Source organism: Phyllopteryx taeniolatus, chromosome 4 (genome assembly GCF_024500385.1).
Source record: "Phyllopteryx taeniolatus isolate TA_2022b chromosome 4, UOR_Ptae_1.2, whole genome shotgun sequence".
Lineage (NCBI taxonomy): Eukaryota > Metazoa > Chordata > Actinopteri > Syngnathiformes > Syngnathidae > Phyllopteryx > Phyllopteryx taeniolatus.
In genome coordinates this window covers 4,186,334-4,200,917 of record NC_084505.1, presented here as the reverse complement: position 1 = coordinate 4,200,917, position 14,584 = coordinate 4,186,334, and the positions used below count along the sequence as shown (strand labels likewise).

At 41.3% G+C, this 14,584-nt stretch overlaps 1 protein-coding gene across 5 annotated transcripts in view; it reads left to right on the top strand.

Moving 5' to 3' along the window:
- Nucleotides 1–14,318, top strand: part of patl1 (PAT1 homolog 1, processing body mRNA decay factor) — a 48,713-nt gene extending 34,395 nt beyond the window's left edge. For all 5 annotated transcript variants that reach the window (XM_061772112.1, XM_061772114.1, XM_061772116.1 and 2 more), the window contains 4 exons: nucleotides 6,207–6,332; nucleotides 9,750–9,841; nucleotides 9,981–10,130; nucleotides 14,009–14,318. In XM_061772112.1, coding sequence (XP_061628096.1) covers nucleotides 6,207–6,332; nucleotides 9,750–9,841; nucleotides 9,981–10,130; nucleotides 14,009–14,030 — 390 coding nt within the window. In that variant the 3' untranslated portion in view covers nucleotides 14,031–14,318. The remainder of the gene's footprint in view (nucleotides 1–6,206; nucleotides 6,333–9,749; nucleotides 9,842–9,980; nucleotides 10,131–14,008) is intronic.
- Nucleotides 14,319–14,584: the final 266 nt, after the last annotated feature.

The window sequence follows — 14,584 nt, the reverse complement described above, 5'->3', positions numbered from 1 at the left end:
AGAAAATCCTGAATTTTAGTTGTTGCTGCTGAGGATGGCCCAACCCGATGTTAGGATTAGGGTACCATTACTTTTTCATACAGATCCAGGTAACTGAATAGTTTTTTGTTCCATAGTAAATATCACCATTTAAAAGCAGCGTTTTAAGTTCACTTGGGTTATATTTGTCTATTTACATTTGTTTGATGATCTTCAACATTAAAGTGGGGAAACTAGGCAAAAATAAAAAAATTTGAGGAGGGGGCCAATACTTTTTCACGGCACTGTACAGTGTCATGAAGTAACACGTATAATTATTGCGGGAGCGATAGCTTGCTTTTTTCACTTGTGGGAAGAAAGAATTGTGAATCAGAGCCCTGATGTTAATACTAATACAGTATTGGTACCTACAGTATGTTAGCCTGCTTGCTAGCTACAGTATTCTAATGGTAGAAACAAAATCCTTAGTTTCTGCTCAGAATTTGTTCTCACTTCTTTACACATTCTGTATTTCTTTTCAAAATTTCATACAAAAATTAAAATAAAGGGCACTTGTGCTTTGCACATATTTCTTGTCTAGGAATCATAAACCTGAAATTGATTGTAAAATATAAAATCTATGTTTTGAAATGTATGTAGTAAGGAAGTAATTTATCTGATTTATTATATGGTTACTGGACGGCCTGCTCTACCAACTGAACCACAGTTGCCAAAGTTTGGGGAGTGACTGGCATGGTCTGAAATAAGGCCGGGAAAAAGATATTTTGATATTTGATATTTCTTTTTTTTGTGTGTGGGGGGGGATAAATAAGCTTTTTTATTAGACAGAAAAGAGCTATCACAAAGTTATCACTCAACAGTTAGCAATAAATACAGAGTCCATACACGACGGTATCATGGAGACTAAATTGGATATTGGGGGGGAAAGGGGCAACACTTGATAATGAAACAGATCAAGATGGTTACAAACAAACACGCACATGTATAGAAAGAAAATTACACGTGGTTATGACCTCCCCCTTCATGATAAGGCTGGAAATTGTACTGTTCAAATGTTTTCAGCTCAGTCTGCACATAAACCCAAAGTCTTTTTGCCTCCTAATCCCCTGGGGAGTATTTAAGGGACTAAACAGAATCCAAAGCAGAAGAGAAGCATCTCAAATGGCAGTTGGGCTTCCCAACAGTTGCCTGAAATCTTAGCATCTGATCCAGTTGGTGCTGCCCAAGCTCCCAAAGAGCCTTCACTGAGTGATAGTGTTTCCAGACCCTTCGCTCTGTACCGCTGCCTCCCACTTAGGATGGGCCTCCGCCTCTCTGGGCATCTTGACTGGTGGAGCCCTTGGCCTCAGGGGGTGGAGAAGCCTCGGGCTCTCCTGCATCCTTTAAGTCCATCTCTGCCAAGTCTTTGGTGATGTCCCGGGGGCTTAAATGTATAATGTACATAGAACATGTATGAGCGAGTGGAATAGTAGCTAGCTTTTAAAAAAATGTATTTATTTATTTTTTACCTAAAATGGTATTTGCTAGCGGCGGCACGGTGGAAGACTGGTTAGAGCATCTGCCTCACAGTTCTGAGAACCGGGGTTCAATCCCCGGCCCCGCCTGTGTGGAGTTTGCATGTTCTCCGGGCACTCCGGTTTCCTCGCACATTCCCAAAACATGCGCGGTAGGTTAATTAAGACTCAAAATTGCCCGTAGGTGTGAATGTGAGTGCAAATTTGTTTATGAGTGCCCTGCCTCCTGCCTGATGATAGCTGGGATAGGCTCCACCACTCCCGCGACCCTTGTGAGGATAAGCGGCTCAGAAAATGGATGGATGGTATTTGCTAGCGCACTAATGTGACTCGCGAATGCTAACTGTTGATCAAAGGCTGATTTTGTCTCAAATTCTGTGCAGTTTTACCACTGGTGTCAAACTCAAGGCCCGAGGGCCAAATGTGGCCCACGAAAGCAAATCTGTGTCGACTTCCATGATTCTTGCTCAAATTATCATATATAATAAATAGGATCGTTGAGGAATTGCAAGCATTTTCTGTTTACAGTAACTTGAACAATACTTGAACAAACTATTATCCTTGACTTCTGATTTCAAAACTAGGTATCCATCAATTTGTTGTGTGTATGTAATAATATTACGAGGTTACTAAACATTTATATGGTTTAACAGTCAACGGCCCTCTGAGGGAAACCGTGATTACAATGTGGCCCGCGACAAAAATGTTTGACACACCTGGTTTATACCATGCACTCAGTACCACCATATGAAGTTTAAGGATAGAAGTCCGGCGCTCATAAATGAAAATAAAATGCATGTTAGTCGTAAGTAGTTAGTAGTTCGGCGGTGGAGTGGGTGAAGTAAGAAAATGCTGTGCATCAAGCAGTCACTGGTAGTACCCAGAAAGCACGGAGGTTGGATGAGTGTTTGATGTTGACGTACCATTTTTTATTTTTATTTTTTTTTTACAATATAGTGTTTATTTCATCAAATTAATATAAGAAATTTGTACAAGCATTACAGTCTGAGCGAGTCAGCGTTCAGTGATTCCCACAACAAAATACGGATGTTCCCCTACAATTGACACCTCTGTTTTTGACCAATCAGCGATCGACTTTCTTTTTACCTCTGCTGTCCACAGCTGCTGCCACGCAGTTTTCATTTCTGTTGTCAATCCACGATCTTTTCGTCAAGTTACGAGAAATAAACTGTTCAATCTTTGTTTTGAGAGCTGCTGACCACTGAGGAAAAGGTTTTATTTCTCTGTAAACTTTAAAAACACACATCACATGTTTTAGTGACTGAAATTGAGGAATGCATCACGAAAGACGCCATTTTAGGTCGCATTTTGCGACGCAATACCAGATATTTCGAACCCTGGAATTGGGTAGTGTTTGATTGTGGCCCTGAATCTTTTTTTGGGTTTACGTACAAACGTTAGTGCTAGCACTAGCTTGGCTACATAATGTTTTGTTGCCTCCTTGCGAGCAAAACAGTAATAAAAGTACAGTCCTGCTCATCATTATTGGCACCCCTTCATTTTTTGCATAAGCTGTATAATATCTTAAGAAATAAAAAGAAATGTACCAAACTTATATCATCAGGATCTCTTAATTCAAGGTCCAAACTTATTGATCAAATATTTTTTTTTCAACTTAGATATTGTAATTTTAAAGAAAAAAAAAACAGCATGTGAAGCAACATTGGCATGCCTCAATATTTGGTTGCACACCGTTTGGCAGTGATGACAGCCATTAAATCTTTCTTGTATCCATCAATAAGCTTTTTGCACTTCTCAGGTAGTATTTTTCTCCCACTCTTTCTTTGCATTTTCTTCAAGCTCTTGAACATTTGCAGAGTTCATTTCCCCAATGGCAGATTTCAGTTCCCCCCAGAGATGTTCAATTGAATTGAGATCAGGACTCATTGCAGGCCATTTTAAAACAGTGCATTTTCCATTCCTTTTCTTGCTGGAGGACCCATGATCTTTCCCTCAAACCATGTTGTCTTTTACTAGGTAAGACATTTTGCTCTAAAATCTCTTGATAATTTTCTGATTTCATGATACCCGTGATACAATGAAGGCCTCCAGAACCAGATTTACCAAAGCAGCCCCACAGCATTATGGATCCTCCACCATGCTTGACTGTTGGCAAGGTGTTCTTTTCCTTAAAGGCTTCTTTGTGCCATCTGTAAACATACTGTTTGTGTGCATTGCCAAAAAGCTCTATTTCTGTTTCATCTGTCCATAAAATGTTTTCTATACATTCTCTATACAAAAATGTTTCACTTTCTTCAGGAGGTATTCCACATTTAAGTCACTGATGGTGTAGTGGTACACTCACCTGACTTTGGTGCGGGCAGCGTGGGTTCAGTTCCCACTCAGTGACGGAGTAAATGTGAGTGCGGATGGTTGTCAGTGTCAATATGTGCCCTGCGACTGACTGGCGACCAGTTCAGGGTGTAGTCTACCTTTCGCCCGAAGTCAGCTGGGATGGGCTCCAGTGCCCCGCAACCCTAACCAGGATAAGCGGTATTGAGAATGGATGGATGGTATTTCATATTTAGTACTTAAACTTCATGGGTGCCAATAATGGTAATGCAAGATTTCTGACGGAGGAATGCAAAGAATAATCAGAAGAGTTGTCCAAGACCCAAGGACCACCTGTGGAGAGCTTCAAAAAGACCTAGAATTAGCACGTACTGTTGTCACAAGGATAACTGTAATACACTCCGCCGCCCTGGCCTGTTTGCACACTCACGACGCAAGACCCCATTGCTGGGGGGAAAAAAAGCATGTCAAAGCTCGATTAAAGTTTGCCGAACAACATTTGGACAAGCCAGTTAAATACTGGGAGAATATAGTCTGGTCGGATGAGAGCAAAATTGAACTGTTTGGATGCCATAATGCACACCACGTTGGGAGGAGAAATGGAACTGCAAATCACCCTAAAAACATCATACACACAGTGAAGTTCGCAGTTGGGAACATGATGGTGTGGTGCTGATTTTCAGCAAAATGGTACTGGTAAACTTCACATTATTGAAGGAAGGATGAATGGGCAAATGTACCGAGACATTCTTGACAAAAATCTGCTGCCACCTACGAGGATGATGAAAATACAACGAGGGTGGACATTTCAGCAGGATAATGATCCAAAACATACTGCTAAGGAAACTCAATTGGTTTAAAAGAAAAAAAATAAAGCTGCTAGAATGGCCCAGCCAATCACCTGACTTGACTCCAATCGCAAATCTATGGAAAGAACTGAAACTCAAGGTCCATAAAAGAAGCCCACGGAACCTTCAAGATTTGAAGACAGCTTGTGGAGAGGAATGGGCCAAAATCACAGCAGAGCAATGCATGCGACTAGTTTCTCGATACCGGAGGAGTCTTGAACCTGCCATTGCAAACAAAGGCTTTTGTACAAAGTATTAAATAAATACCAGTTGGCGTGTTCAATACTTTTTCCCTGTGTTATTATACATTATTACCCACAACTTGATTTCTGAGCTTATTTGTTCTACTTTCTTTGCATGTATGGTTTACTTGGGTTGTTCCCAACATCTGGTGAAATTTTCATGTCAATAGCACCTTTGGAAATATATTTAATGAGAAAAATGGTGACGTGTTAAATACTTATTTCAGCAGCTGGAGCTGCTCCCCATCCAACCTGATTTGGTGGAGCGAAGAGGAATCGGTGTAACTGTCCAAACGTAGGTGTGCCAAGCTATTGGCATAATATTCAAAACGATGTGATTTTCTAGTTTGTATTCAGGGACAGATTCCAGCAACAGTGTGTGGGTTTGAGAAACTCACAGCTTCTGCCACTCACGGCTGTCAGCTTCTATCACACCGTTGCATCTCTCCTCCAGCCTGTGGTCTGGCGAGGAACCAACGTTACAGCAAGGTGTCCAGGCCTCTGGCAGCAACAACCAACAATCCATCCTGTCAGCTGATTGATGAAGATTGTGGGAGGGGTCCATTACTCAGTGACTACTGGCCATCATAAACAGCTTGTAAGACCTGATTGGCTGGTACAAGTGTCAGTCCCCAAGTCTCCAGTCATTCAATCACTCAATTAACTTGCATGGAAATAAAACTCAAAAGACCACCCAAACATTATAAACCAAACCAATCAAACACTCAAACAAATAATATATGTAGCAAACAAAATAGTGAAACTGAACCATTCAACTGAAGACAATACCAGCGCAACTTTTACAACTGTAACATAAAATGTGTAAAAAGTTAAGTCCTGCGAATACTTCCTGGATGCGCTGTAGTAAAACTTCGGAATTTTCCTCACGATAAGTAAAATATAATTGATCGATTTTTGTACTCGTCTTTGATGTGCTGTTTAAGTTTAACTCACATAGTAGTTTTTAAAAAATGTTTTTTTCACATTTTGATCATGTTTTCAAGACAAACCTTTATTGGCTGTTAATGGGCTTTTTGGAGGGGTTCAGTGTTATGTGGGGATAAACGCAGTGTGCCGTCTCTGTCAGGATGTTTAAAGGTTGCGTGGATGAAAGAGCATGGGTTAGGCAGATCTACAGTAGTTTGGAATTGTTTTCAAGTAAAATATTTGTGTTTGATATTTGTGGCAGTGAATTCTAGTTTGGAATTGTTTTCAAGTAAAATATTTGTGTTTGATATTTGTGGCAGTGAATTCTTTTGACCGGTACTGTATATGCTTATCCAGACTGCTAATGTTTCTGACCTGATTAGGTGCTGTGCTGGTTAGTGGAGCCAGTCTCTGCAGTCATCGTGTCCATGTCGAGCACTGCCCTCACAGACCTGCTCCAGGAGCTTCAGGGCAGTGAGGGTCAACTTGCCACAGTACTGCACAATAAGGTACACACACCTGCATGTAACACAGCAAAAGAGTCAACTGACTACACGTCAAAGGTTAATGGGACTCCCAGATGTCCCATTAGATTATATCATTATTTTTCATGTTGAATTTCAGTCCTTGTTGTATACTGAATACTGTACTGCCCTCTCCCAGCATTATATTTCTGCATATTTTTGGGGTGGTCACTTGCTTAGGAGGGTGATCCTTTAAAACAGTGCAACTTTGATTCAGAGCGACGTTGTCAAGAAAAGAGGAGTGTGCTACTTACGTCTTGTAGGCAAGCAGCATGCCTATTGAAGGTTTTGTCATAACTATGCTGATATACTGAATATACTCTACTGAATATACTATACTGAATACTGACATCATGGAGCAGAGGAAAAGGGCATATGTTAGCTGTTATAGTGGACATTATTTGAAAAAGAATTGCAAAGAAAAACGAGAGGATTTGCATTCTAATTATACCATTTTCCCACGTGTTTGGGAGATTTTGTTATGGTCCACTGAAACCAAGGTGGAACCTTTTGGCCATAAGTCTAAAAGGTAGTGTGGCGCAAACACAATACTGCTCATCACCAAAAGAACACCATACCTCCAGTGGTGGTCAGAGCATGGTTCTTGTTTTTTTTTTTCTAGCAGTAACGGGGATTATGCAACCCACTTCCGGAATGATCCCTCCCCGCTTCTTCCAGTCCGTTTATCTCTTTGCAAAAGAACTGGATTATTTACAATTCACTTAAGGCACACAGAAAATTTTGCGGAACGAGAGGAGCCGTATAATTAAAGCAAATTCAACCACACCAATACTTAAGTTCAATATGGACCGATTGTCTTTGAAGCTAGTGTCGCTATTAATGTTAGCGCATGAGAGCCCACTCATTTGTTTGGTCAAACCTACAAGATAAACAAAACCATTGACGTTTCACTCATGCCTTTATGCAAAGCAAACTAGATCAACATAACATTGTCTTGTTTTTCCTCCCTTTCATGGTTATTTCAAGTAGCAGATATACATGTATGTGCCCATCCTGCGTAATATTGCATTTAAAACTTGGGACAGTTGATCCGGTTTCCTCCCACATCCCAAAAACATGCATGGAAGGTTAATTGAAGACTCTAAATTGCCCGTGCGAATGTTTTTTTGTTTTTTGTTTTTCCCCACGCTGCGTTGCTTGGACGCTGCATGCTCGTCGTGTACATTCTTCAGGTGCTCGATCAAATTTGTTGTGTTGAGGCATGTAGATGACGTTCCCCACAACATACTTCAGTTGCGCACAAACTGCAAATAACTTACATGTTGTTTGTCTGAGACACCGCAAAATAGTCCCACACCGACGATGTGATTTTTGACCGACAAGATTGAAAATACTTTATTGGCCGTCAGATAGGTACAGTACTGCGCTACAAGACGCGTGACAAGGCTAAAAATTAACTTGCTTTTGGATTCATACGCGACGAAGACGCGGAGTTAAATGATCGATGACGTCATTGATCAGATTGGCGACTTATGACATGAAAGCCGATCAGCATAAAATGCTAATTATCGACCGATAACACTGATCAGATCGGCGTAAAGTCTAATATATATATATATATATGTGTGTGTGTGTGTGTGTGTGTGTGTATGTACAACCCCAATTCCGATGAAGTTGGGACGTTGTGTTAAACATAAATAAAAACAGAATACAATGATTTGCAATTCTAAGTTAATTATTATTTGCTAAAAACAATCAAGTTTATCAGTTTGAACATTAAATATCTCGTTTTTGTAATGTATTCAATTAAATATAGGTTGAACATGATTTGCAAATCATTGTATTCTGTTTTTATTTTCTGTTTATACTTTTTCTGTTTATAGATTATATATATATATATATATAGAGAGAGAGAGAGAGAGAGAGAGAGAGAGAGAGAGTGTGTTGGTTTTTATTTTTATTTTTTTTGTTTTTTTGCCCTCTATGGACAATACAAGCAGTATTGTGTTATGACCATAACTCTAAATATGGTACATTTTCAAAAAAAGAAATTAATATCTACGTCATTTGTGAAAATCTCTGCCTACCTCTCCGTCCCCAAACTAGTGCTGTAAACATCACAACACAGTAGTGAGGGTTGGGTCTTCTACACGGGGGCCACCAATCAGAAGAAAGGGGGTGGACTTAGCCAAATATGGACAAAGCGGATACAAAACTGGGTCAAACAGAAGTAGCTGTCAAAGGGTCCTTTTCTGGACACTAGTATGACAAAAACAAGGTGTTTTTTTAAATGAAATTGACACTTTTATACTTAGTCCATTTTAGAGAGTCAATCTATGGAGGTCTAAATAGCCAAAATATGGGACCTTTAATAGCTATGCTAGCTACGCATTAGACGATCGGTCCATATTGAACTCAGCTATTGACGTGGATAAATATGCTTTAATGGTAGGACTCAACTCGTCGAGCTAAATTTTCGGTGTGCCTTGAGTCAATCGTAAGTAATACAGTCATTTGGCAAAGAGATCAACGGAAGAGGCAGGGCGGGATCAGTCCTTAAAACTGTGCGTGGCATAACCTCCGCTGACTACAGTGAACATTAACATATACAGCGGGGCAAAAAAGTATTTAGTCAGCCACCAATTGTCCAGGTTCTTCCACTTAAAAATCTGAGAGAGGCCTGTAATTTTCACCATAGGTATACCTCACCTATGAGAGACAAAATGAGAACAAAAAATCCAGAAAATCACATTGTCTGATTTTTAAAGAATCTACTAGCAAATTATGGTGGAAAATAAGTATTTGGTAACCGACAAACAAGCAAGATTTTTGGCTCTGACAGACCTGTAACTTCTTCTTGAAGAGGCTCCTCTGTCCTCCACTCGTTACCTATATTAATGGCACCTGTTTGAACTCATTATCAGTATAAAAGACACCTGTCCACAACCTCAAACAGTCACACTCCAAACTCCACTATGGCCAAGACCAGAGAGCTGTCAAAGGACACCAGAAACTAAATTGTAGACCTGCACCAGGCTGGGAAGTCTGAATCTGCAATACGTAAGCAGCTTGGTGTGAAGAAATCAACTATGGGAGCAGTTATTAGAAAATGGAAGACATACATGATGACTGATAATCTCCCTAGATCTGGGGCTCCATGCAAGATCTCACCCCGTGGGGTCAAAATGATCACAAGAATGGTGAGCAGAAATCCCAGAACCACATGGGGGGGACCTAGTGAATGACCTGCAGAGAGCTGGGACCAAAGTAACAAAGGCTACCATCAGTAACACGCCAGGGACCCAAATCCTGCAGTACCAGACGTGAAAAAAACAAGTCAACTGGGTTGTAGTATGGTGGCATTTTGTGATCCCTCATGGCGGTCCAACCATGAATTTAACAGGCCAGAAAGGCTAAATGTGTCATTTTGTTTCTGTTCAGTTTGGTGTGACACTGCTCTATCTGATCTTGAGTGAAGGAGAGAGGATGCAAAGCTCCAACCCCAACTGTCAGCTTATGGATGACAATCGATGGTGAGATACTTTGTCAGTTTTGCTATTGTAGTTTGTACCCTTGTGTGTCAATGTCTTAATGTCTTGTGTTTTTAAATTATTATTATTTACTGTTCTTTTTGTCCTCCCCACTTTTTTCCAACTCTTAATCCTCTTCTAGGACAGAGCTGGTGTATTCTGTGACCAGGGAGTTGCTCAGCATTCCCTCTTCATCCCTCTCATCTCCTCTCTTCACACCTACAAACCTGCTCACCCTCTTCTCACGCTTTATAGACCACCAGCGCTTGGACTTGTTGCAGGAAAAGCTACAGTAAGTCACATCAATATATGCACCACACACATGTAGGACTTATAGGTCCCATGGCATCAAAAAGGTGAGGGCCCAGACAAAGCACGGCTCAAAGACCTCTTGTGATGACGACAAACTATGGACTCAGTTTTCCCTTGCCTGAATTCGAGTCACTGGGGCCCCCCTCTGGAGCTAGGCCTGGAGGTGGGACTCAGAGGCGAGCGCCTGGTGGCCGGGCCCAGCGGTTCCCCTTCCCATGAGCCATGTCACAGATCATTGATACCCTCCATAGGATGGGTAAGCCACAAATGTTCATAGCTAACCCAAGCTGCTTGAGGTCCAGTATGAAATATCCACAGTCAGTCATGATTTGGGGTGCAATGTCCAGTGCAGGTGTTGGTAAACTCTGCTTTCTTAAATCCAAGTTCACCACAACAGTCTACCAGAATGTTTTGGATCTGTATGGAGATACAGATTTCATCTTCCAGCCAAAGTGATCAGAGAAACATGCAGAGGAGTACTTGGTGTATCTTCTGACAGGAAAGGAGAGAAGGAGACTTGGTGGTGGAACCTCTAAGTACAGGAAATCATACAAGGAAAGACGTTAGCTAAGAAGAAGTGGGACACTGAAAGGACCGAGGAGAGGAGAAAAGAATACATTGAGATGCGACGTAGGGCAAAGGTAGAGGGTGACAAAGGCCAAACAAGAGGCATATGATGACATGTATGCCAGGTTGGACACTAAAGAAGGAGAAAAGGATCTATACATGTTGGCCAGACAGAGGGATAGAGATTGGAAGGATGTGCAGCAGGTTAGGGTGATTAAGGCTAGAGATGGGAAGGTGTTGACTTGTGCCAGTAATGTGCTGGACAGATGGAAAGAATACTTTGAGGAGTTGATGAATGAGGAAAATGAGAGAGAAGGGTAGAAGAGCCAAGTGTGGTGGACCAGGAAGTGGCAATGATTAGTAAAGGGGAAGTTAGAAATGCATTCAAGAGGATGAAAAATGGAAATGCAGTTGGTCCCGATGACATTCCTGTGGAGGTATGGAAGAATCTAGGGGAGGTGGCTGTGGAGTTTTTGACCAGCTTGTTCAACAGAATTCTACTGGGTGAGAATATGCCTGAGGAATGGAGGACAAAGTGCCCATTTTTAAGAACAAGGGTGATGTACATAGCTGTGGGAACTATAGAGGAATAAAGTTGATGAGCCACACAATAAAGTTATAGTGAAGGCTAGACTCAGAACAGAAGTGAGTATTTGCGAGCAACAGTATGGTTTAATGCCTAGAAAGAGTACCACAGATGCATTATTTGCCTTGAGGATGTTGATGGAAAAGTACAGAGAAGGTCAGAAGGAGCTACATTGTGTCTTTGTAGATCTAGAGAATGCCTACGACAGAGTACCCAGAGAGTGACTGTGGTACTGCATGCAGAAGTCTGGAGTGGCAGAGAAGTATGTTAGAATGGTACAGGAAATGTACGAGGGCAGCAGAACAGTGGTGAGGTGTGCTGTAGGTGTGACAGACGAATTTAAGGTGGAGGTGGGTCTGCATCAGGGATCAGCCCTGAGCCCCTTCCTGTTTGCAGTGGTGGTGGATAGGCTGACAGATGGACCCCGGTGGACCATGATGTTTGCAGATGACGTTGTGATCTGCAGTGAAAGCGGGGAGCAGGTGGAGGAACAGTTAGAAAGATGGAGGCATGCACCGGAAAGCAGAGGAATGAAGATTAGCCGAAGTAAGGCAGAATATATGTGCATGAATGAGAGGGGCGGTGGGGGAAGACTGAGGCTAGATTGAGAAGAGATAGCAAGGGTGGAGGACTTTAAATACTTGGGGTCAACCATCCAGAGCAATGGTGAGTGTGGTCAAGAAGTGAAGAAACAGATTCGAGCAGGTTGGAACGGGTGGAGGAAGGTGTCAGGTGTGTTATGTGACAGAAGAGTCTCTGTTAGGATGAAGGGCAAAGTTTATAAAACAGTGGTGAGACTAGCCATGATGTACGAATTAGAGACAGTGGCACTGAAGAGACAACAGGAAGGAGATAATAAAATGGATAAAATTAGAAATGAGCTCATCACAGGGACAAGGTTCGATGTTTTGGAGACAAATTTAGAGAGAGCAGACTTCAATGGTTTGGACACATGCAGAGAAGAAATAGTGAGTATATTGGTAGAAGGATGATGAAGATGGAGCTGCCAGGCAAGAGAGCTAGAGGAAGACCAAAGAGAAGGTTGATGGATGTCGTGCGGGAAGACATGAGGGCAGTTGGTGTTCGAGAGGAGGATGCAGGAGATAGGCTTAAATGGAAAAGGATGACGCGCTGTGGCGACCCCTAAAGGGAAAAGCCGTAAGGAAAAGAAGAAGAAGAAGATTGATCTAATCAGAGCAAAGCTTATTTGCATATCAAGTATTAGTGATAAATCCGGCTGTCTCAAATGCTAGGTGGAAAATATCAACAAGAATAGCTAGGAAAAGGACATTCTGAGCATTTGCACCCCAAACTCTCTGGCAAACCCAATAAAAGGACTTCAGAGATTCATTCATTCATCTTCCGTACCACCTATCCTCAGTAGGGTCGCGGCCATGCTGGAGCCTATCCCAGCTGACGCTGGGCGAAAGGCGGTGTACACCCTGAACTGGTTGTCAGCCATTCGCAGGGCACTTATAAACAAACAACCACTCAGATTCACACCTACGGGCAATTTAGGGTTTTCAATTAACCTACCACGCGTGTTTTTGGGGTGTGGGAGGAAACCGGAGTACCCAGAGAAAACCCACGCAGGGTCCGCAGAACTGTGAGGCAGACGTCCTAACCAGTCGTCCACCATTCCACCGACATCGGAGATGATTTAAAAAGAAATTGATGGCATGGGACCTTTAAAGTGCTCATGTGTGTTTTTTTTAGGTTTGTGTCTAGTTTATGAGCAAGCAAGGTTTTGGAACCACAACAGTTTAATATCCAATTACTGTACATCTGAAAAGTACTGTATGGTTTGCTGCTTTTCTGAAAGTCATACCAACAAACATGCCGTTGTAATCTTTGAGGCAATAATCTGCAACAAAAAGGAATTTTTAAAATGTATTATTTATTTATTTTTTGCCTTGCACTGCTGCTGTAGTGGGAATACTGCAAGAAGTGACTGGACTACCACCGTTGTGTGAAATCTAATGGCACCTTAGTAGGTGGTGGCGAAACAGCGAGCAACTTATTTAGAACATCTCCATCTTTACAAAAGGCAAAGTGTGTTTCCACACACTGGACCATAATGGTGACTTGATCATTTCTCATTCGACAGCTTCCCATCTGCCATGCACCCTACTGACCAAATTTGGACGTACAAGGTTTTGGCCTGACGCCAGTGATATACTACTCGTGTTGAAAGTGTACCACTGCACTGTGCGATATGTCGAGCATTTTATCAATAAAATGGGCAGTTGAACATCTGAACCAATTTTGATTGGACCAAAGTGAACCAAAAACACAAAGCAAGACCGTAACGTGTGTGTGTGAGTTCCTGCATTAGAAATACACGCCACTTTTTAAAATTGCATTTATTATTTCTTTATTTTTAACACAAACATAGTTACTTAAATATTTGAAAATTTCCCCTCTGTGTACTGAGCCCAATTTTGAGACATGAACAATCTTCAGATACGTCGCCACTACATGGCGGCAACGAACACCACATCTGCTCAGCATTCTTCTCACTAACAACTTGAGATACGATTAAATGGAGTTATGAGCTTAGTTACTGAACAGATAAAAAAACTATCACTATATTATTTTTTTAATGCACCTGCATTTTGTGAACATTATATGGTATTTTGTTTTGGTTATTCTTCAGTTTCAGCGATGCATTCAGTTTCTAAGAAAATCAATTCTGTCTTTCTCAGGATCTCTGACTCGTCCAGGTAGAAGTTTCTTCTTCATCAATCCAACCCCCCTCCCCCCCAAACACTTGATGCAGACCTGTGTGCGTGTGCGCTTGACATCATAGACTCATTTTAAACGTGTGTGTGTGTGTGTGTGTGTGTGTGTGTGAGAGAGTTTGTGTCTGTGTGTGATGAAGAGGGGCGTGTTTGAATGAACAGACTGCCGTTTGAGTGACAAAATCTGCATTTTTTTTTAAATCTAAAATCTTGTTTACAATGATGCCTATGTTGAATCTTCAAATTAAAAATGATTTCTATTATGTAAAAAGTGCACTATCTTCTTGTCCAGTTCTTTTAGTGCTATGATTAACATTGGCAAAACCACAAATTTGTAGTCAGTAGTTATTAGTAGTAAATACGGTAGTAATAACCAAGTAATTGATTTCCTAAATTCATCTGATCTACATCCATGTTTGTAAATTCCTCTTGGAGTGTGTAGAATGACTAATTGTCTTTTAAAGGTAATCGATGTCTGGTATTTAAAAAAAATATATTTTTCCAAGTCGACATTGAGACTTCAAAATGGTCTCAGCGTTA